This window comes from Ursus maritimus, unplaced genomic scaffold, assembly GCF_017311325.1.
Source record: "Ursus maritimus isolate PB19 unplaced genomic scaffold, ASM1731132v1 scaffold_12, whole genome shotgun sequence".
NCBI classification, from domain to species: domain Eukaryota; kingdom Metazoa; phylum Chordata; class Mammalia; order Carnivora; family Ursidae; genus Ursus; species Ursus maritimus.
The window spans coordinates 39,422,477-39,447,057 of NW_024423564.1; the positions used below are offsets into that span (position 1 = coordinate 39,422,477).

The window sequence follows — 24,581 nt, forward strand, 5'->3', positions numbered from 1 at the left end:
GGTGGACCCATAGTAATCTCTCAAGTGTTCTAAAATGTGAAAGAAGGAAGCAGAAGTATTAGTTTCAGAGTGAAGAGATATGAGAAACACTCAACTAGCCGTTTCTGGCTTTGACAATGGAAGTGGGGCATGAGCCAAGGATTACTGGCTGCCTCTAAAAGCCAGAAAGGCAAGAAAATGGATTCTCCCCCAGAGCTTAGTGGGGAAAACTCAGTCCCATTGACACATTTTAGCCCACACTTAGCCACATGTTAGCCCACTGAACCCATCTCAGCTTCCAACCTCTAAAATTGTAAGTTAATAAAGGTAATACATTTGTGTTGTTTATAACCAGTGCATTTGTGGTAATGTGTTATAGCAGCAGAAGGAAATTAATACAGTAATACTGTTTCCCTGGGTATAATATTGTACAAAAATGAAAACATCATGGATATATTTCCATTCTTCTTCTTATTATTACCTCCTAAAATTTTGGCGTCATATTCTTAAAGGAGACACCATAAAAAAATTTTAAAGACAATGCCATAATTGAGTTGCCAATAAATACCTGAAAAAGTAGTAGAAAATAGATCATAGTACTAAAATTCACCCATTTCCACCAGAAGACATAACACAGTGTTGTGATTCCCCCAATTTTATAGGTAATTGTTAAATAATAATTTAAAATCAGAGTAGTTACCCAAAAAGTAGAAATCAAGTAGACTTTTTAGGAAAGATGAACTGGCATATAATAAAGATACTTGTGTGTGTATAGATATATTGGAGAAAATAATAGGAGGGATAGAATTGCAGGGAAAGGAGTTCTGTGGTTTTGCATGCTAGTAAGGGGTGCTTGAAAGAGAGGGGTGTGTGCATGTGTGTGTTTGTGTGTGTGTGTTCAGTATACTGATCAAGCAAAGATGAAAGAGTATATTTTTCTTTAAAGACTGTTGTCAGTACAGTCTCAATAGTTCAATAATGAAATCAAAGTTAAAACTCATGAATACCCAAAGATTTTGTCAGTTGCCCTAACCTTAATTTGTTTGTTAGTCAAAACTCTTCTTAGAGTCATTGAAAAGGAGAATTATAGAATATGAACATATGTGAAAAAACAACATGAAACAAAAACCCGTTAGCAGTAATGGATATTTTAGCACAGTTTGCAAATGGAGAAGGATAACAACCAGGTCAATTTATCATAAAGATTTTAGGTGGCAAAATTCATTGAAAAATGTGTTTTCTGTGTTTAAGTTAACATTGTATAAATAGACTTCCTTCTTATTTCTGTTGACACTGAACTGTTTTCGTGTATGCTACATCCCACATCACTTAGGAGAAATTGGTATGTGTTACATTTTTTTCAAATTGTGTCTTTCACTATATTGTACTTGCTCATAAAATATCCCTTACAAGAAACTTTAAGTTTAGCCATACAAATATCTTTTAAAACCATATATATTTATGTGAAGGGTTTCTAAATAATATTTTTCTTTATAAGCAGAACAGTCACTCAAAACCCTTCATTTCTTTATTAATGAAGGCAGTCTATCTACAGTTTATGTATAATGCTTATGCAAATATGAAAAGGAGTTACTGGATATTTACTCCGTTACATGGAGCAAAAATTCATTTTAAAAAAGTTATAAATCGGATGATAAAAGGAGTTCTTGGTTTAACTCTTAAAGTCTGATTCAAAACTAAGAACCTGTTTTTCAAAATGCTTTGAAACTAGCTCAAAGGGAAAAAAAAAAAAGACAACTAAATCTGGAGTAAAGTGGAGAAAACTTGATATTTGAGAGAAAATGCAAATGCTAACAACCTAAGGGTGCCACCTGTCTGGCTTCCTTTAAAACCACGGAAATATGTGCTTTGCAACTGAATTCAGTGATGTTCAGAACTGCAAGGCCCACACCTGGTGGGAGCGGGGTCCACTGGCAAGCTTATTTCTCAACCAGACTTCCCACACTTTTGGTGCCGAACCGGCAAGACAGCAACAACAGACGGAGTATCACTGTGGTACAAAAAACATTTGAGGGGAAGCATGTGCAGATGTATTTTGGCCATGAAACTATGTGAAAGGTCTTACAATTTGAGAAATTAATTAGAAAACAGAACGGTTGTGTTGAATTTGAGAAAGTTTTGGCAGTAAGCAATTACATTTGTAAAACCAAATAGCCAATGCTTTTCTCCTTGTCTTTCAAATAATACATTTAATTTCCAACATGTTCCCTTTCTACTTTAACAAACTCATACCAGTGTACTGGTGGTGAATGGATACAGTTCCTAAATGATAAAGCTTTGCTATAGGAGTGAAACTTTTTTAATGTAAATTCCTCATGTTTTGGACTTCATTCTTTTTAACATATTTGTAATTTCCATTTGTTCTAAATATGCTAGGCTAGAAAACTTATAGGTCAACAAGATTTATAGTGAAATTCTATTAATTCTATTTGTAGAATTAGGTGGTAATTAATAGGTTTTTATTTACTGTCTTAACGAAGACTTGACCATAAATATTAGACCTAAACATTCCTACTGATAGAGAATTCACACTTTTTCATCATGACGATGCAGTATGGTGATAAATACATGCTTTACATAACAGAAGTAGGATTCCATAACCTAAGCAGTGGGTTAAAAATAATTGTTTACTTTCCTACCTATTCATTCAAAAGTTAGCATGCTTTATTATTCATATTTGTATAACATCTCCAGTGTACCAAGTCCTACCTGTAGATATTTAGTGTGGTTTTTTTTTTCTTTGTGTCTTTATTTTTTAAAACAATGTTAGGTTCACAGCAAATTGAGAGGAAGGTATAGAAATGTCCCTACACCCCCTAAGCCCACACTTGTACAGCCTCCCCCACTATCAACAACACCCCCACCAGAGTGGTACATTTGTTACAATTGCTGAACCTGCGTGGACACGTTATCACCCAAAGTCTACAGTTTACATTAGAGTTCACATTCTACAAGTTAGTAATGAAATATATCCACCATTATAGTACCATACAGACCTTTTTTACTGCCGTAGAAATCCTCTTTGTTCTGCCTAGTCATCCCCAAAAACAAAACATCCCTGTTTTTGTTTTCTCCTCTTTAATGGATTTTTAATCTTCACAATAACCCTGTAATTCCATTTTGCTGATGGGGGAATTAAAATTTGGATGCGTCATGTAAGATTCAGACTTTGTTCTATATGACTCTCCAGTCCGTGTTTCTCCCAATTTCGTGATGGCTCTTTTCAACCAAGATTCCAAATAACAGCTTTTTTTTTTTTCCTGTGCTGTCACCACTGTCCAGCTGAAATAAACTTTCCTTTCTTGTTGGAGAATAGTCCTTTTGGTTCCATGTTCAGTGGAGTTAATATAAGTCTTGCCTAATATTTTAAAACATCAGCTCAGCTGTCAGATTAAAAACCCAGCGCTGACACCCGGATGCTGTGTCCCGCTCCATGCTGCCTCGTGTCTCTGTGCGTTCAGTGCTTTCATCCGTAAAATGGGGGCAATATTATTTCAAAAATGTGTTTTAATATTTAAGTGACACAGTAATGCAACTGCCTAGTGGGTAATAAATGCTCGATCGGTGTTAGCAATTACTTCCTTATTTTAAATAGAGAGGGATGCAAATGGGTCCAGTAGTTTTAATACTTATAATCTCTTGTTCTTTCCATCTATTGGTCTCTGGAGTGGGCTATTTAAAAGGGGATTCTAGCTACACTTGCTCTTGGTAGATCATTTTAGTGTGCTACGAAATTGTTGGGATGTAAGACCAGGAAATGCTCCATTTTTTCCTCTTAAATTAATTTTTGTTAATTTTTGTTAATTTTGTATTGTTTGGGTATCTCTGGGAGTACTCTAAAAACTGAAATGTTGATGTGTTGTTCTATCTTATTTGTATTTGTATGTTAGCCTGCAAGGCTTGCCTGCTATAACCAGCAAATACAAGGAGTGAGGGCTCCAAAGGATATATTTGTTTTCTAGTGCAGCTAAAAGTGAATCATCAGTTAATTTTTCACTTAAATTTTATTCTTAGAACAAAGTATTATACAGATTATGGTTTTTTGAGTCATATTTAAGAGTGGTGATTATAAAGATTTGAAAAAATACAACAATTTTAGCTTTCACATTAAAAAAAGGAATCTCCCAAAATATATACTTAGATTTTATCAGAACTCTGGACTAAGTAATCATAAGCCTCAATTATATTTTTATATTATGACTTAGGCAAATTCCTATTTCTAAGGATTAAAATAGTTAGGAATAAAATAGCTTCACAGTTGTACTTATTTAAGTCCATTTGCATTCACTATCTCATTTATTGCTGAAAAAACTCTTCTACAGAAATTTAGAAAATATAGTATTAATATCACCACTTTGTAGATGAGAAAACAGAGACACAAAATAGTACTGTGTGACTTCTCCGAAATAATATAACTGGCTGTAAATAAATCCAGGACTGGGGCTTATCTTCCCGATGTAAAGTCTTTGTAAAATTTCTTAACAAACCAATAGGCAGAATTCTATTCTGATTACATGTCCTTCTGTTCCCAAAAATATCTAGTATGAGTTGTTTAGCCAGAACCAAGATGTTCCCATTTTCAGTAAGTCTGCACAACAAAGTCATTAGGCATAACTAACTGCTATCACAGCCATCTGTAAATGGGCTTGGAAAGAAACAACTTTGATACTGTAGCAGAAAACATCACAGAGGCAGAAAACAGTATTTTATTTGATGAGTCTAACAATATCTCAACTAATAAATTGGCTGTCATCCCTGCCCAGTGTAGAGATAAGGGGAATGAGGACATGTAGATGCCCTTTTTTGGCTTACCAATTTGCAATTACCCCATGACAGAACACAGTTTTAATATGATGGATGAAACATTTTAGGGAAAAAAAGGGAACTTAAATGGAAGAATTTTATTAGGTTTTAAAATGACAGTGCTAACGATAGTGCTGGGGAAAAATAAACATGAAAACATTTTAAGTAGATAGCAAGAACACAACCTAATCCAAACTGCCTAGAATGTCCTTGCTGTTTTCACTTACTTTTGCATCATATATGGGGATATTAACAACTTAATTCTAAGGTTATTGTTGCAACCTTTTCTGCTTTGTACTTTGATCAGAAATAGTGTCTAAAATAAAAATGAGATACCTCTAAGACTTCAGTGGCTTGTCATAAAGGAATGTTATTAAACATAAAAAAAAATCCAGTAACTGCATACTCTGAGCTAGAAAAAGCACTAGAGTGATAAGGGAATGTACATTATACAGTAATATCAGGATCACTCTGATCTTGAACATTCATTTTCAAGTTGGACAAAGTTTTTGAATCAGTCTCCCTTGCTCTTAAGTATTCGTATCTCAAGTTATATAATCAGTTTTACCATCCCATATTGGGTCAGATCACTGGTCCAGAAAATAAGGCATCAGGTCTTTTCCCAGAGTCTGTACTATTAGCTAAATCATCTTCACACTGCTCAGTGTACCTAACCAGTGGTATAAGGCTACAAAACTGATGGAGGAAAGCAATTTCTGACTGACCCTTAAGGCAATTATTTTAGGGTTGGAAGCGTGATATTTGATTACACCTAGTATCATTTTCAATTTAAAGAGCTATAAATTACTCACACCTTTTTTTGAATGGCAACAAGTTTTAAATCAATGAACTCTTCTGAGAATTGAAGAAATGTCCATATGTTTATTATATGCCCCATAAAACAGTGTTTCTTTACATGCTTTAATTATTTCTTGGGGCCATGATTTTATTATGTATAAATTTATTTTTATTTTTATTTTTTTTACTAAGAAATCCTATAAAACAGTCAAGTAACTGATGATTTGAGACCAGCCAGACATAAACGACAAAATAATAGTTTTGTGACATGCTTTACGATAAAAGCAGACTTCTCTTAAAATATAAACAAACGTCATATTTAATCCTGCTCATATGAAAACTAGGAATACAAGATTTATTTTTCACAGTCCCAAAGTAGATCTCAAATATCCAAATCCAATTAGAGGATTCTGTCTCACTAAAGACACTTCAGAAGACAGAGAAAGATAAATCTTAGCAGCACTCTGGAGGTGAACATGGCCCTAAATAGGCAGGGCCAGAGGAGTTTGGGATCAGGTAGGAAGAGCACACAGGTGCACAAAGGAGCGAAGTGGGGTCGGGGCAAAGGAAATATGGAGTATGAATTGTCTACCGAACAGCACAGCCTCTTTGCAGTTTGACCACTAGTATGATTGATGCCTCTTACAAACTGCATACCAAGTTATAAACATACCAAGCATACCAAACAACCTCATACCAGGTTGATAAAAGGGGATGACATACTCAGATCTGGGTGCAAACAAGAAGGCTCAGCACTGTGACCTCCTCATTGGACAAGTATTTATTGTGCATCTACTATGTAAGAAATATACATAAATATCTGAAAATACAAATACCAATAATTTATGGTGCTTTCCTTGATAATCTCACAGTTTAAAATTGAGGACATACTTGTAAAGAGTTCATCAACTTATAATAATAAAATATGGGAAGCTTGTTTTAATAATAAAAAATATTAAAACAAATTTTTATGTATACTATAGTTTTGCATATCAAGTTTACTTAAGAGAAAGTAAGCTTCCATGGTGATTTTTTCTCAAGGAGATTGGCACCGTATTTTATATTAATCAAAATTTGTTGTTTTATTAGCTTTATGTAGCCACAGATTTTTAAATATGTTCTCACCGTTATTGTACTTTATTTTGTACATTTTGAGATAGCTGTCAAATTTGAAAGGATATGTCACCAAAAAGATGGAAAAATCATTGAAATTAAATTTCTGTATTTTTTCTTTCAACAAATAAAAACTATGTGTGTTATATTTACGCAGACATATATATATATATACACATATGTGTATATATGTTAGTTATAAAACAAAACACATAAATGACATTTCACTATAATTTTTGAAGAATGTTTGATATGATTTATGGCAAATACCTAAAGAAAAAGATGTCATCCTGACATTGTCAAAATAAAGTTTATGCTTGGATAGAGAAGACAGGGAGAGAAAGGAATCAACAGTGTCTTCAACACAGGTCTGCACAAAGACCCATGAAATAATGGTGTGGATAAAAAGAACTTGAGGGAGGCAAAATGGCTGTCAGCTTTGAAGAGGAAGGTAATAAATTAAAAGTTTCCATAGTTAATTTAGGGAATTGTTGAAAGAGATAAGTAGGAATATCTAGTAGCTATTGAATTAAAATGCTGAGAGAGACCAAGGATGGGGGGGGGGGGGAGGAGTAGTTGAATACAGAGAGTGAATGTAATCTCCAAGAAGGACAAAGGGCTGCTAACTGAGGCATAATAGGGATGCATTAAAAGTTGATTGCAGATAGCCTGAAATCCTGCCCATGCTTTGCTCTCTGGGCCCTGTACTATAATTAAAGGATTTGAAAAATGAGTGTTAGGCTTTTGCCCTACCAAAAATTAAAATATAACATAGATGTGAACATTAAACAAATACTATTTTTTAATATTAATCAGTCTGATATCAAGATGTACCTACTGACTAATAGAGAAATAAGTTGTTTTTTGCCATTTCTTTTTCAGAAATCAACACAGGCATATCTCTAGAAATGGATAATAAAATGTGCAAGACTTAGGTGAAATTGGGATCACCAATGTAGGTATTGGGAAAGAATACCACTCAGACAGCGGACAAGCAAAAATCCTAGTTTAACTAAACAAACAAACAAACAAAAAACAAAAAAAAAACAAACAACAAAAAAAATACAGACAAAACTGATAGTTCTTGCATTTCAATACCATCTGTCACACCTAAATGTATTAAATATGGAGGTTGAAGTTATAATCACTAGTTATGGAAGGCAGCATTATCATCATTATACTATGTACAGTTGGGTGACAGAGGTAATCCCAAATAGTATTGGAATGGAATGTGAAAGATGATTAGAGTCAATTTTATGATACAGTAAAGAGAGCACTAGGTAGTTGTATGGATAAATGCTTAAACGTTTAGTAAGTGTAGATTAGATATAGGTTTTTTTTTTCCCCAAAACATTTTATTACATTGATCAAGTGTCATAAAATTTCTGGCATCTTAAAATCAAGGAAACAAGGTCTCATTAATTGTTAAATCAGGCTGCCAGTGATATAGGTATATACTCTGATAGTAAGTGGGTCATCCCTATTTTCTTGGTTCATTGATTTATTTTCAAGTTGCTTTAAACTTATTAAAAATATATAGCTGAATTTCATCTGCAATCTAATCTAATAAAATGTGTCTTATTATGGGAAATGCAGGTCTTTTGCATTTAGTGTAACAGTAAATTTGATAGAATTCTTTATTCCAGCAAAATTATTTTATGTTAACTATTTTATTTTACTTAGTTATAGTTTCATTTTTTTCCTCTTAATTTTAACTTTGCAATTTACCATTCATCCCTCTTTTCTTTGCTTTTTTGAAAATTCAGTTGTGAATTTTCAGTCCATTTCCTATGTACGAACCAAGGACAGGACACCCCAAGATGTCACTTTACCATAAAGATTCTTTTGAGTTAAAAAGCAATCAAAACCCAGTAGACTCGGGAAAAGCTCTTTACCTCCCCCTTAACTGCCTAAAAAGAATTTTAGATTAAGGATCTGCTCCAGGAAGAGAGCTATCATCAAAGATACCTATGTTATACTACAAAGTAAGTAAGGTAGACAAGGAAGAATCTAGAAAGGCCTGACTGATCAAGGTTCTCTGTGACCCACTGATTCTGAGTGGCCCAACAAACATTTATCAAACATTTACTCTTGTAGTGATGAGCACTGTGTAGCATAGTGATGAACCACTAAATTCTACATCTGAAGTCAATTTTACCAAGTATGTTAACTAACTAGGATTTAAATAAAAACTTGAAATCTAAAAATAAAAAACAAACAAAAATTTACTCTTTTTCATCATCTGTGAATTGCATTCCTTCCCTTTGAAGTCCCAGACCCTAACCCCTTTCTCCTTAATACAGAATGACATAAATACCTCATTTTGCCTGACTGTCGTTGGTGTTTCCATGTGTGGGTGCATTCCCCCATACATACACTATTAAATTTGATTTTCTCCTGTTCATCTGTCTCATGTCAATCTGATTCTTAATCTAGCTAGAAAGACCTTGAATGAGATAGTAAATTCCCCAACACCTATTCCTGGTACTCAGAATCAAATCCATATTTTTGTACTTTCCTAAAATTAGGTAACAACACTTCCTTTTCTGCAGTGTGCTTTACTTGCCCAATATACCCTATTCTCACCTTGACCAAAGTAATATCGACTCTATGAACTCAACTATGTCCCTACTATCAGTTTTTCCTTTCAATAAATATAAGAATCCCAATTATCTATTTTGCACATTCATAATCCTACAGTCATCATTCATTTGAATTTATATATTGTAGGGTTGATTATATCCACCATTACACCTCAACCTAATCTTCCTCCGTGTTGAGGCCTGTCTACTAAATTACATTATTATTTGATTAAAACACTATCTTGAATGTTTACTTCACACAGAGTACATGGGTGGGTGACCTACCCTCTGAATCCATGCATTTCTACAAATGTTTTTCACTGTTGAGTGAAAGATTTCTTTAGCTGGTTAGAGAACTATAGGATAGTTATTTTATCCCAGTGACTTACACATGCTATCCCACTGCCTCTCAGTTATGTTAGTGAGAATCTGATACTATTCCAGTCATTTTTCCTTTGTTAACTGGCAACTTTTTTTGGTAACTCAGAGATTTCAAGATTTTTCTATCATCGATTTGATTTTCCCCTTGAATATGTATCACTTTAATGATTAGAAACAAAAATCAATAAAACTAGTTTCTCAAAAACTATTTCATAACCATCACTGAAGTACCAGAAAGACTTTGAGAGTGTTATCCATCTTTACTATTATAGTTAATAGATACAACAGAATGAAAAAAAGATTAGAATCATTGACTCATAATTTGAAATAAATGTATGAGGATTTTTATCCTACTCTCTGCAGCCAATGAGCAAGAGAAGTGGCTTCCATTGTCTGGAGAAATAAGATGGCTTGTTTTCTTTTTTTTGCCTACTCTACTTATACTTGCTTTTGCTTGTTTGCTCTAAAATGTGTGTTTTAATAGTTCTGACAAAGAGAGGACCAAAAAATGATCATAGCATAAAATGGGAACATTTTCTTAAGTGCTACATTTCCTTCGGAGAATAAGTAAATGCACAAACAGCAACAGAGACCATTCTATACATTGGGCAGGGGTTAGGGGGGCATATATATCCTTGGCAAAATCTGATCCATAATCAAAGGCACACCTTTCCTTTCAAAAAACTTGAAATGATATTTGTTGCTTCAGGTTAAAAAACACAATTTCATTGAAGAAATTCTTTAAAATAATGAATACCCAGTGGAAAACCTTGGTTCTTGTGTAATCTGACTTTCCTTACCATGATAATTCTAACCTTTTGCATTTGATATATCTGACTTCTCTTTACTAAATTGGACTTATTAAATCAATGGTCATGGGAAACATGAGTTTATCCTATGTGTTTTATGATTAACAGTGGAAAAGTGAGAAATATTTCTTCAATACTGGTTTTATTTATTTTTTATCTGTCTTCCTAATAATTCTGCAAACATGAGCCTGTGTATGTGGAAGGGCGGGTTACGTGTGTATCATATTCTGGCTGGCATTTAAAGATTCAGGTGCAGAAGAAATTCCTAGAGGGGAAGAAAAATATAACTCTGTCTTTCTTTTCCTTGTCCTATGTAGAGGATGTAATGACATCATTTCAGTGTGGAAAAAATAACTCCAGTTCTTTTCCTGGCTGGCTTAACCCATTCTAATTCCATTGTAGTTCTTTTATCTTTCCCTTCTCCTGACCTTTTTCCCCCCTTACCCATATGTTTACCTTAATATTCCCAAGAAAAACCCATAATCAAGGAGGCTAATGATGATTTTTCTAAGTTCGTTAGAGCGTTGGGTATGAGAAGAGAATTGCCAGTGCTACTGGAAACAAATGAGCCCAGCAGGGTGCCTTGGGGAGGAAAATAGAAGAAAAAAAAATAAAGCTTTGGCGTTGTTCCACCTTTGACATAGAGGGCCTGTTTCACAAGGAGTCACATAATAGTTACAGTCATTTTCGTGTTCAAATTTACGGAGCAATACTGGCAGTCGTGTCCAGAGGGAGAAAGTGTGGAGAAGCAAGTCTGCTGTTAAGGCTCTGTGGCTTTCAAGTTGTTATAATCCATTTGAGCCCCGCCAATACATCTCAAGTGCTTGGGAAAGAGAGGATAATATTTTCTCTTTTTTAATTATTTTTCCCTGACTGAGGTCAATGGATTAACAAAAATGGAACACAAACTCAAATTGTGTTCGGCTTCTGGAATACCAGTGTCTTATAAAACCACAAAAAAAACTTATAAAATTCAACTTTATTATACAGAAAGTCATATAATTATATGGCTTGTTGTCAAAAACGTGTCATTACTAGGGTAGTCGATATCACTCTTGAATTTAGAGAATTAGATGCCCGTCACTTGTGCCTTGTTTAGAAGACCACTTTGTGTCTAAGTACACCTCACTCCACAGTGCGGAGATCCAAGGTACAGCCAGCTTGTCTTAAGGATAAAAACTGCGTACAACAGATTTTCTCTCTAAAATGCATGATTTAGCCCATCTGAGGTTTTGTTTTGTCATAAGTAAACTAGAGATAATACCAATCATTGTGTTATTGTAACAATTAAATAAAATGAGCCATCTAGCAGAATGCCTGAGAAATGTTTTTTCTCCTCTTTCATATTATTAGGTATAAATCACACTGGTCTAGTTTTTTATATAAGCCCTAAATAACAAAATGAGTAGCTAATCACCAACCACAGGACCAAGTTGCCCAAAAATATGTTGAGAGAGGATCTTTCTACCATTTACACCTGTTTATTATTTACAGCCCTGTGTGGTTCTCTGGTAAGCTGGACTGAACCATGTGGAACCGCAAAGATTCTTCTGGCCGACACTGGGAACGAAAATAAGCTAAAGGGTTTTCTTGGTCCTTGTTCTCTCACATCCTAACCTCTGGACTGTATTATTCAGTTGGTAGGAAGAGCCAAACCCAAGTAAAAATGTACAAAGAACAATAACAGCACCAACAACAAAAGGATAAACAAGAGTGCAATAATGCCACAGCCACATTCATTAAAACTACTGAGATCCAAGAGAGAAGGGCGTCAGGAGAGAGGGTCCACCTAGAGATAAATGTCCGGAAAGACAGCAGGCTTGCTCCTTGCACTAGAGCTGAGAAAATGCCAGGTTCTCGATTTTGACGCATCCGCTGGAAGATGAGGGAGCCGTGAGTGTTACCTCGTGATTAAATAATTTATGGCTATAATGAAGAGGAAAATTGCCCAGAGGAGGCCCAGACCAGGAGGCCCCAGAAGATGGAGAGTTACTGACAATAAGCTAGAGATAACCAGAAGCCCTACTGGGAGCAAGAGCTAAGCAGCCCTTTCTGCTTCTGTAAACAGGCTTCACACCACAGGCTCACTGCACTTCTGTTCCCACCTAAAGCAGCCCCCACTCCCCCAGTTCAAACCCACCTACCAGCAGTCAGCATAGCCCTTGGAACCTGACTGCCTGCAGTCCCCCATAAAAGCCCTGTAACCCCGTTGCCCAGGGCCCTGAATTTGGAGCACGAGCTCATCTGGGTCCGCCGGCGTAAAATAAATCTGAGTTCTCCTACTTCTCCAAGTGTCACTTGGTCTCTCCCCAGTCTGATTCTTATTTTTCCGCAACAGTATGACTGACTGCCCAATTGTTAATACTCCTATCTTAATATCCTAAAGGCACCTCAATCTTTCCTTGTCCAAAGGCAAACTCCCTCCTTAGCCCCAAAGGAAGCTCCTCTTCTGCCTCTCCCTCTCCTTGTAAGTGGATCAGTTTATCAGCCAAATTCCTCCTGGTGGGAACCTGGGAGTCATCCCTGCCTTCTCCCTCTCCAACTAACTCAGATCCAATCAGTCTCTAATCCCCACTGATATTTTTAAAAATATTTTATTATCAAAAATCCAAACACAGAAAAGTAAAAATAATAATAATAATAATACTATAAAGATCCACATGTAGCCAATATCCAGCTGATACAATTTTCAGTTCATGCCTAATCTGGTTTAATTCTAACCACTTTCCTTTCTCTCCCCACATCACTGATTTTTAACCCCTAAATATTTCTGAAATAGAGCCTACCCCACTTTCTCCTTGATTCTGGTTTGGTTAGCTCTTCACGTCTCTTAGGGTTCTGCTGGGTCTTCCAGGATCTTAGCTAATTTTCCTTATATTTCCAAACCTGCTTTGAAATCCAAATCTTATCAGATTTCTCGACTACATAAATCTGATGATGGCCATTTTTTTACCCACTGAATATAGTCCCAAACTCTCAGCAAGTGTTTTCTGAGTGTAGGCCATGCTTACCTACACAGAGTCTTGCCTTTCGTCCTCTACCCTCATACCCCGTGCTCAACAATATAGCTCTCCTGTAAAGTATGCTGCTCGTGCAGACCTCCAGGCCTTGGGGTACACTCCTTCCTTGGAAAGGATTGCTGGGGGCCCCTTTAGTTTGTCTAAATTCTCATACTTCAGTGCCTGGCTCCAGCATCCCATCCCCTTCCAAACCTTCCCTGTAAATAACCTTCCCCTTCTCTCTGAAAACTTGCCCAGGAAACCATTCTCCTCTCTGAGTTACCACTGTGTTTGTTACACACACTGCATTCTAATAATCTGGTCCTTTGCCCATCTTCTCCAGTAGCCATGGATCCTGTTGTGTTACAGGATATGAGTCTGCTTTTGTTCTTGCAGTGTCAGCTCAGTGTGTTCGACGTGAACCACGAAAAATTTTCACTGAAGGAATGTTAATATTTCTCTTCAACAGTTTTTGATAAATTTTAAAAATTTAATCTCCAACTGAATGGTGTAGCAATGAATTTTTCAAGTGATATTCTAATCTAAATATTTATTTTATAACCCCACAAGAAGGATTAAATACAGACTTTCAGAGAGTGGGTAACGTAACTGGTAAATTGATTTGAACGGTGGAAATTAGAGCACAAAAGAAGCAGGCTTCTATTTTACAACTTTCTCCTTGAAAATTAATTATTATGAAGCTGGACACTGGAAAGTTTAAGGCTATTTAAATACTTCAAATTTATATATTACTTCACAAAGATAATTTCTTGCCTATCTTCACTATCTTGGGGGAAGAGAGGCGGTTACTTTCAGATAAGTGCTATTTTACGAAATAAGATTTGACTCGGACCATTAGGGAATTAGTCCTTTTTGTATATCCAGTCCAGAAGATTGGGAGAGAGATAACAAAATACTTTTATTTCCCAATTCTTGATAAGAAAGCTAAGAGGTCAAGTGCTCAAAACCACACAGTAGAGAAAGACACAAAAACCATTGTTAATCTCTTTTTTCTGCCTATTAATAATGTTACCCGAGACTTTTAAAAATGTGTTGGAGTCCAATAACTTATTGCCATGTTAATTTATTTTTAGAAACATAATCAGTTGATATAAAGTGTCTCATTTTCTTGGATTCTGACCAATACCTCAGACCTAGTGAGCCCTTTTTCTCTGTATTTTTGCATATCATTTTTCAGCTATAGACCACAAGGGATACAGTCTTCCTCGTTCTCTATATTACCAATAACTGATCTGAGAGCACAATTTCTTTTAAAGTTAATATAAACTTCTCCCAGTATGCTATAAAAGGAGTCAAATTTTGAGATAAAAATTGAAACTTTTATTTTAATAAGAACTCAATTATATGCTCCTGTGTTAACTTGCTTTAGAATGTGAACTCTGACAGCAGGGCACATATCCTGACTTTTTGATTAATTTTTACTTATTTCCCAGTATAGACCATATTCACATTTGGGAGCTAGGAGACTCCATAAATATTTGAGTAACTAAATGATTGAATCAAACCCAGTGTGATGAAATATTTTTCTTTTACTTGATTTAGATGATTGTGTTCAACTTGTGAGCTACTCTCAGCTAATTTTAATAAACTAGTTTTGTGTGTGCATGCATAAACATATATGCTTGCTCTGAGTATATACGTGCATATTGTCATTAGAGTTGTAGAATATATCTCTGCGTATAGAATAAGTTAATAATTGAATACACACACGTGAATAAAGTATTACCTCTTAATGAACTATTAACTCTTCAGCACAGTTTATATAAAGCCATTCAAAATTTATCTTACTTGGGGCGCCTGGGTGGCTCAGTCGGTTAAGCGTCTGCCTTCGGCTTAGGTCATGATCCCGGGGTCTGGGAACTGAGTTCCCTTGTCAGTCTCCCTGTTCAGGGGGAGTCTGCCTCTTCTTTTCATCCTCCCCCTGCTCCTGCTTGCTCGCTCTCTCTCTCAAATAAATAAGATCTTAAAAAATACTAAAATAAATTACTGAAATTTTAAAAATTGAATTATGGGAAAACTAATTGTAAGATCTTACATTATAGATTCTTCACAAATATCTTTATTATTAGACCTGTCTAAAGATAAGTGATTTAAACTAGTTCCCAGATTTCAGAAGCTCCCTTCCACATAGAGAAGGGATAACGTTACACACTAAAGGCCAGGCAGCTGCTCAGAATTTTAAGCAGGGTGTAGCAGGACCAGATTTCTAGCAATTTAAATAGCAATAGTAAATAAGGAGATGAGCAGCCTGTATGTAGTGCTTACTGCATGCTAGCCACCACTCTAAGAATTGTCTGAACATCAATTTCTTTAGTCCTCTTGACAATTTTCTGAGGTAGTCACAACGTATTTTCCATTTTACAGTAATCTTTCTATCACAGTGACTAGCACATAATAAACACTCAATAAATGGTAGCTATTACCACTGTGAACTCTTTTATAATGTAGTATTTAAGAAAAATGAGATCCCTTTGACATTCAGAATGCTCCAGGCTTGAATCAAACTTTGCCGCTTATCAGTTGTGTGCCTTTGGGCAAGGTAATCCAACTTTTTATATTTCAGTTTTATTTGTAAAATCGGAATCATGTCTGCATCATTAGGTTTATACGAGGATTAAAAACGAGTGCCAGATAATGTATATGAAGTGCTTAGCATGATGCCTGGTTCACTGGGAGCCTTCGGTGAATGGTAATAACCACGTCAGACAATGGTGTCTTAAAATGTGCTCCCACGGATGCTGCGCAGTAGCAAACTACCCCGCAGTCAAGTGGGAGGTGAAAAGACATCAGTTACATTATCTCCTCCTTCCATAACACTTTTTAATGGTTCCATAATATGTAAAATTATGTCCACATAGAATTATATAAAAAGGTAACGCACGAAAACCTCACCCAGACTCCATGAAATCTCTTCTACCCTCTTTCCCCACTCAAGTAAAAGGGATGAGGCCATCATTTACTCTTGCAGTCTTCTTTCACCACATATGTATTTCTCTGATCTCTGCTTCTCCCTCCCCTCTTGTCAAGATGCCCAGATTCTGAAGGGCAGAGGCAGGGCCGTGGTTCTTCTTTTATCCTCCATCAGAGGCACAATATCAAAATATCAAAACAAATCAAAAACATACAAAATAAATGACTGGCCAAGGGAAGAGTAAAAGCTATTAATGCAATGGATATGCCTAATTTAAAGGACATTTATTGATCAAGGAAATTACAAATCTAATTAATCAATTAGATTTTCTCGTATTTGGTTAATTTTTTTGGTATTCATATATATCTGGTTTCATTATTCAAATGTCATTGTATTTGGAAAGAATAAATATGGCGGAGAGCTCGACTGTTCAAAATCTTTTCTTTCTTCTTCCTGGCCTACCTCCCTTTTTCCTGGCCTACAGCTACCAGCCTTCCTTGTAGTCAGATGTGGCCATTTGAATGAATTCTGGTGACTAGAATGTGGACCAAAGTGATGGGTGACTCTTTTATGCTCTATTCTACCCTCCCTACCTGTATCAATATAAAGAGACTGGAGGCCTTATGGGGTGGTGGAGCCATTAGATGGAACAAGCCTATGTCCCTGAACGGTTGTGGAAGAATGACTGAAACATTAACCTTGGGTTCTCTGACTAGAGCAGCAAATAATCTTTTTTATTGTACTGAGCCATTACATGTTTGGATACATTTATAGCACTTAGCTCATTATAATTAATAGAAGTCAAAGGGATAAAGCATTTAATATTAAAATAAAATTATGGAATAGGACTATAGAGGTTGAATATCTTGAGAGGAGAGGATTTGCAAATCTTACCTGACCTGTGCATAGTAGACATTTTTGAAAAAAGAGAGGAATTCACCTATAGCGTCTACCATATGTTAATGTCTATACATATATCCTTAAGTGTTTGAAAACGAGTAAGTGGAAATAAAATTTAAGTTAAAAATAGAATGCAGGGTGCCTGGGTGGCTCAGTCGGTTAAGCTCAGATCATGAGTTCAGGGTCCTGGGATCCAGCCCTGCTTGCGGGGAGCCTGCTTGTCACTTCCCCTCTGCCCCTCCCTCCACTAGAGCGCTCTCTGTCTCTCTCTCAAATAAAAGAATAGAATGCAAATGACGTTTCCATTTTCCTTCTGAAATCATTACCTCAATATCTTTCCATCTCCCAAAATAGACCCATAACTCATTTGATAAATTATTATACATTTTAGTGTTTTAAAATAATTCCCACAGAAGCAGCAGGATGCAACAGTTAAGAGAACAGGCTTTGGAACCAAACTAGCTGGCTGTGCAACCAAATAGCTGTGTGATGTTGGCAAGTTACCTTTTCTCTCTATTCCTTCTTTTCTCCAGCAGGTAGAGGGGTTAACAATGGTACCTACTTCCTAGAACTTACATAAGGATTCAATGAATTCATATTTATAAAACGAAAATCTCCAACTCCTAGTTATCACTGTATGTCTGCAATAGCCTGTGTACAAATTAAATGCCACACAATTCATTCTTAAAGAGAAATTCAACTTGGTTTGATAAAAATGGGGGATAAAAATTAAAGATTTTTTTAGACTCATTTTTAGAGTGATTCCCCTATGATTTCTCTCTGTGCTCCCCAATTCGGCTTCCCTCTACCTTCAGAAATATTTCAGTTACCTTATGCTTGCATCTTTGTCCAACGTTCTGTCTTCCTTTTCGTGACCTTTCTTCTCTCTAACCAATACTTATCGATCCTGGATTGGCCAGTTTGGGTCTATTAGTTCCTTAGAGCTGCCTTGACAAGCTAGCACAAAGTTGGAGGCTCCGAACAACACAAACGGAGCCTCCCCAGTTCTGGATGCTAGAAGTCTGAAATCAAGGTGTTGGAAGGGTCACGTTCCTTCCAAAGGGTCTAGGGAAGAATCCTTTCTTGTATCTTTCAAGCTCCTAGTGGTTGCCAGCTATTCTGTTCTTGGCATCCCTTGGCTTGCAGCTGTATCATTTCAAGCTCTTCCTGTTTCCACATAGCCTTCTCCTCTGTGTCTTCATGTCCAAATTTCCCATGTATTTATTACAAGGATACCAGTCACTGGATTAGGGTCCACCTAATTCAGTGTAACCTCATCTTAACTTGATTCCATCTGCAAAGGTCTCATTTCTAAAGTCATACTCACAAGACATGGGATTAAGACTTGAACATATCTTTTTGCAAGACATAATTCAAGATTTAATGTCACCTGATAATATTCTCTTCCTACTCCACCCCATTATGATCACTTCTGGAAAGCACTTATTTTCTGCTTTATTTACTTGACAGGTAGTATCAATTTGCTTTCTGATTTTTACAAAGGGCTTATGAACCTATATATTTTCTGATCAATTGTATTACAACACTAGAAGGTAAGGACCATGAACCATGATACAAGGTTTTTTTGTATACTCATCTATAGGACAATAAAATGCACATAGTATTTAATGAATAAATGCATTAATAAGTGAAGAGATGTTGACCCGGTAATGCAAAATTCTTCTAGAAAATAAGTAATAAAAATAAATGGTACATGATTAGAGCATGTCGATTTGTAATCTCTGATGTTTTAATTTATGGGGAGTATTATAAATTTACAAAGAAGTATATATGTATTGACATTATTATTAAATTACATATGAAATTTGGAACATGATCTGATATAGATTCAATAACTATGTCCAGTGTTTCAGAAGTGAAAGATTCTATTTTGCTTTGCAACTACAAAGGAAATGTCACATTAAAAGTGTGGAATGTGGATTGTACTGTTAACTTTTCCTAAATGTTGACATCGCATTGCCTTAAACTGTTTAACAGTCACAGTTTCCAAATACTGGTAGAAAATATTCAAAATTAATTTCAATTATATAAAAATAATGTTTTAAATTGATATGTCCACAGATGATAATGAGTGTGGAAATTTGACCCAGCCCTGTGGTGAAAATGCCAACTGCACTAACACAGAGGGAAGTTACTACTGTATGTGCGCCCCTGGTTTCAGATCCAGCAGTAACCAGGACAGATTTATCACTAATGATGGAACCATCTGCATAGGTAAGTTTGACTACCTAACTTAAATTTGTACCTATCTCTTACTACTTACTACTTCCAGAGATTAAATATTACCTGAACCAAATTCTACCAGTCCTTGAGTCTACCCTAGTTGTGCAATACTTTTAGAAACTTCATCAACTCCTTTAGTTCTCTAATGCTATATAATCGGTTACTGTGGAATATTTATCTAAGGATGTGATGAAAATATTTGGGGGGAGCATGTCAAGCAGTTTATGAGGAAAAAAATCATAAGAGTGTGAGATCTAACATGGTGACAAACAACAGAATAAATATTTGCACTTTAATATGTTGACTCAAGGAAATTATCATTTGCATTGGCAAGATATTGATACTTTTATAAATATGCACTCTGAGATGGGCTCTACATTTTCTCAGAAAGTATTCAAAAAGGCATTAGTTATAAAAGAATTGTTCTAGTGCTTTTAGTATTGTCTGCTGAAAGGTAGTTACACTTAAGTTCTGCATTACGTTTTTCTGAATATTAGAGTCCTATTTAGAAAATCATTTCAGGTTTACTAAAATGTCCTCTGGAATGATAATAATTTCAATTAAATCCCTATATGAAATATTACTCTGAGTCTGAAGAGAGTATCCTTCTGTTGTAATTTGGTCCTGCCTTTGATATACCAGAGCCTATAGAATTTGGATTACAGTCTGAGAAAAAAAGATTGTTTAGGAAATTCAGAAAGATGAACAATTTTCAGAGGCAAATACTCTGGAGCCAAAGACTTAAACTTTGATAGTAACTTGTAAATCATCTTCATCATAGTTTATGCAAAACTGTCCAATTTACCAACAACTAGCTTAATTAATTATGGCTGATCCTAATCTGCAAAATTGATACATGAACTGAGGCCCTGAGAGTGAAGTCATTGGGCAGGAGAAGATATTAGACTAGAACTTAAGTTTCTATATGCAACGTGGACAAGGGCAATGTGGTGCTTCTCCTTTACATAGTTAGATAAAAGAGAGATATCCGAGTTAATCTAGATCACACCGAAACCTTTGATTAGTTCCCCACTGAGATTCTCATCAGTAAGCTAAGAAGTCTAACAATGTTATTATTAACACATGGTAAGTTAGGAGACAACATTCAATGAAACTTTATCAGTGAAATGTCTGTATCAAAGAAATTATCTTGTCTCATGTACCTATGGTTCATAACATTTACTCTGCTATATAAACAGAAAAGAATTCTCCTCACTTGATAGCCAAGGGATGTGCAGGCTACTCCAGATTCACATGTTTAGGATAAAGGGAGGATTAGAATCACAGTCCTGTATCTGGAAAGCCACAGGAGGCAAAAATGGGTGGCTATCTAAATCTTATGCATTGATCTGAATCATGCAAATGCAGTGGATCATGTTTTTGCGAGGGCAAAACATTTAAAATATGAAAAAATAGGACAATTTTTGTTGAATGATTTTTTTTTAGTATTTTATTTACTTACTTGAGAGAGAGAAAACATGAGCTCTAGGAGGAGGGGTAAAGAGAGAGGAGAGCAGACCCTCTGCTGAGTAGGGAGCCCTATGTGGCGCTAGATCCCAGGACCCTGAGATCATGACCTAGATCCCAGGACCCTGAGATCATGACCTGAGCCACAGGCAGACCCTTAACCAACTGAGCCACCCAGGCACCTTGTATTGAAGGATAAATTTTATCTTTAGTGTTTGCGGCAAAAGGTTTTATAGTATATAGCTTTACGGTATATTCAGGAAGTAATCTATGAAGCTCTGTCCAGAAAACTGGGAATACCTCACTATTTGTTCTTCTCGAGCCCCTACTCCCGTTGCTCGTCTTCTTAGAATGTTATGCGTGTGTGTTATGCATTTTACCTTTAGTAGTTAAGCTCTAATTATAGAGCTCTGTAAGCTTTACTAGAAATGTCCCAGTTAGTGGAGAAAGAGAACTTACAACATCTTAATCACTGGAATTTAATACAATTTTAACTATGCTCTCCATTCCCTCTTGTCTCTGGAAGACATCTGTCTTTTCATCTGATCGTGTTTACTTTTAATACGCCTCAATTCACAAAAGGCTCTATTTCTCTGTCTGTGTTCCCTACAAGTAGAGAATTCCTGTATTAGAAAAAAATTGAGTCACAGACGCAAACACACACACACAGATGATTGAATGCCAACATTTTATGGAAGTATAACATATTTGTAATTTCAGACTCTTTCTCCCAATACTCATATATTATTGAGATACTGTGGAATGGGCCTAAGTTTTGGCTAATTCCCTTTCTAGCTATTTTAAGTAATCAGTAAACACAAGAACTATATTAAAACCCAGCACCCAGTATTGAGTCCTTCAGCTTCTACCTGTTTTGTTTGATGGATTATTCACTGAAAAACTCATTCTCTGGAAAATGGTTATTTCTCACCAATTTTGTTGTCCTTAAGGATTAAGTTTTTTTGAGAAACAGAACAGCTATAATTTTTTTTTCTTCTTCTCTAGTCCTATGGTAGTTTCCATCGTGCACTACGATAATCTTCAGGGAATTTGAACAGAGAACTATAATTCTGCTTCCTTTTACATTAGTACATCACCCTGTACTGTATCCTGTGTGATTTGAAAGTTTAGCTTATCTTTAAATTTGACATGTCTGGTAATTATACTAATCATTAAGAACCTCTATAAATAGATAATGAAAAACCCCAATTCAGGGCAAGAAATGACCCAAGCAAAATTCTTTACCTTTAGTCTATATTCAAATACTATTGTCCACAGAGAAGGTAATTTTGCTGCAGAAGGCATTAAGGGAAATTTAGCATCCTGAACATTTGCTTTCCCTTGGAATTACAGTAAAACAGAATTTCAGATCTCTAGGTCCCTAGAGACCTGGTTTCAGACTCGCATTTCACAAATGGGAAAGTTGAGGCATCCAATAAGATGAATTCTCCCAAGGCCAAATGAGTACAACCCAAGAATTCCTTCATATTTACCACATGCTGAAGAGCAGTGTTTACTGCTTATAATTCCATATGTCCTATTGCCTTGGGTACGCTGATAATTTCAGATTTTTTTCCTGGCTTTGAATAATATTAACATTCAATTTTGTCTTTGCAAATTACTTTCAGTAATTGAACGTGTTATCTTTTTTTCGCAGTCTGTGAGTTAAACGTTAGACAATTCAGTTATTGATGAAAATGATAAGAATCAAAACAATCATAGGATCATGTTTTGAAAAAAGATTATGATAAACTACTGCTGGGTTGGCTCATTGTAGACATGAAAAACAAGCATAACCTTACTAATGAAAAAGGTGCAAGTGAATTTTTTGATGTGCAAAACAAGCAAATGATTGTTATGATGTGCTTACGTTTGGCAAAATCAGGCTATTAGTATTAAGCTGAGTATTAGGTTGGTGGTAGAAAAAGTGGATCAGTTATTAAATATGGTATGTCAATTCTAGCTTGACTGAAATAATTACATAGTAGCAATTTAACTTTTATTAAGATGGGGTGGGGGTTCTTTTCTTCTTTCTTCTAGTATCCGGGGAGTACTAAGACATGGCAATCTTATGAGACACTCATTATCAATCTGTTTTCTTCAAACCTACATATTCACAGGACTCCTGATATTAAGAAACACAATATGAACAGAATCACTGGACCTATTATATCTTGGGCATGACTTCAAAACACCTTCACATATATTTCCTGATTTGTTATGAAAAAGAACTCTTTTGAGGTTAAAGGTATTTTTTATAATATTACCTAAAGTTACAAGGGTAATGAGTATTAGAGCTAGGATTTGAATTAAAATCTTCTATAGGGCCTTTAACTATAAGAAGAAGGATACATTAAACAAAAGAAGAAGAAGAAGAAAGATACACAGTGTTTTTATTAGACCCCAGCTAATGAGGACCTGTAAGAGATTGCCAGATAAGTGGGTATAGATCTTGCAGCAAAATAGCAGTCATGTTCATTCTGGTAAACCAGTCGCATCTCATCTGGGCATGGCATAGTCTTTCAATATTTTATGGTTCTCTCTATATTACTAGGTAGCAAGGGGCATAGAGTGATATGCTAACAATAGTAGAGGCACATAGCCAGTTGTGGTAGTTAGACACTCATTACTAGGTTAGATTCAATAAACCCTACTACTGAGGTACAGAATGAGAAGGACATCAAGTTCAGCAACCCTCACTTCCACATTTGAGTAAAAAGTTATAAAATCAAAAAGTATAGGCAAGAAAAGTCCAAACAGTTTGGAAAACATGACTTTGATGGGGTGATTAAGACTTGAAAAACATTACTTTGGTAGGTTAATTAATATTCTTGTATAACATTTGGAGTCAGAATATAAAAATTTGCATAATCCTAATTTTGAATGGCCTCCCAGGAGACTACCTCCTTATTTATTTTTTTATTTCTACAGATTACCATTTTGTCGCTTGGTGAATTCAGAGGTTGAAATACCCTCTGTGGTCCAAGGCGGACAATCTGGGATAATAGCTAGCTGACTGAGTGAGTGGTGGTAGGAAGGCTTGAACTAGAACAGAAACCCAACAAGCACCACGGGTGTGGAGCATGCACCGAGAAAAAGTGAAGCACCGTCGGTTATAAGCACCAAGGTTATATGCCCCTGTGTCCAAAATACAAGAGAGAGGATGGATATTGTGTTTGCCAAGATTTGTATGTTGCTTAGAGATGGGTTTGGGACAACGTTCCCAAGAATATTTGCACCTTTAAATAATTTTAAAATTGAGAGAAATCAGCACCTCATTTCCTGTTAACCATACAAGGCGTCTAAAAATGGGAAACATGGGCATTCGGAAAACATAAGTTTCTTATTCATGAAATAAATTGTCCTATTTATGATATCACACGGGTCTGTTCACATCTTCATTGGGGTGTTACCCCCATTTGGGTATAGTACGTGCTACTTCTTCAGCCAGGCTCCAGAAAAGACCAGTCTTTTGTTTTCTTATATATTTTTTTCTCACCTCATGGATTTCATGAAAAATAATAACCCTAGTCTGCACTTCCACCTGGCTTCT

The 24,581-nt window shown here is 35.7% G+C and overlaps 1 protein-coding gene across 1 annotated transcript in view; it reads left to right on the plus strand.

Annotated features, from left to right (window-relative positions):
- ADGRL4 (adhesion G protein-coupled receptor L4) overlaps positions 1–24,581 on the plus strand; it is a 105,675-nt gene that overhangs the window by 36,545 nt on the left and 44,549 nt on the right. Inside the window, exon 3 of the mRNA XM_040627105.1 lies at positions 19,400–19,552. Within this exon, the coding sequence (XP_040483039.1) occupies positions 19,400–19,552 (153 nt within the window). The remainder of the gene's footprint in view (positions 1–19,399; positions 19,553–24,581) is intronic.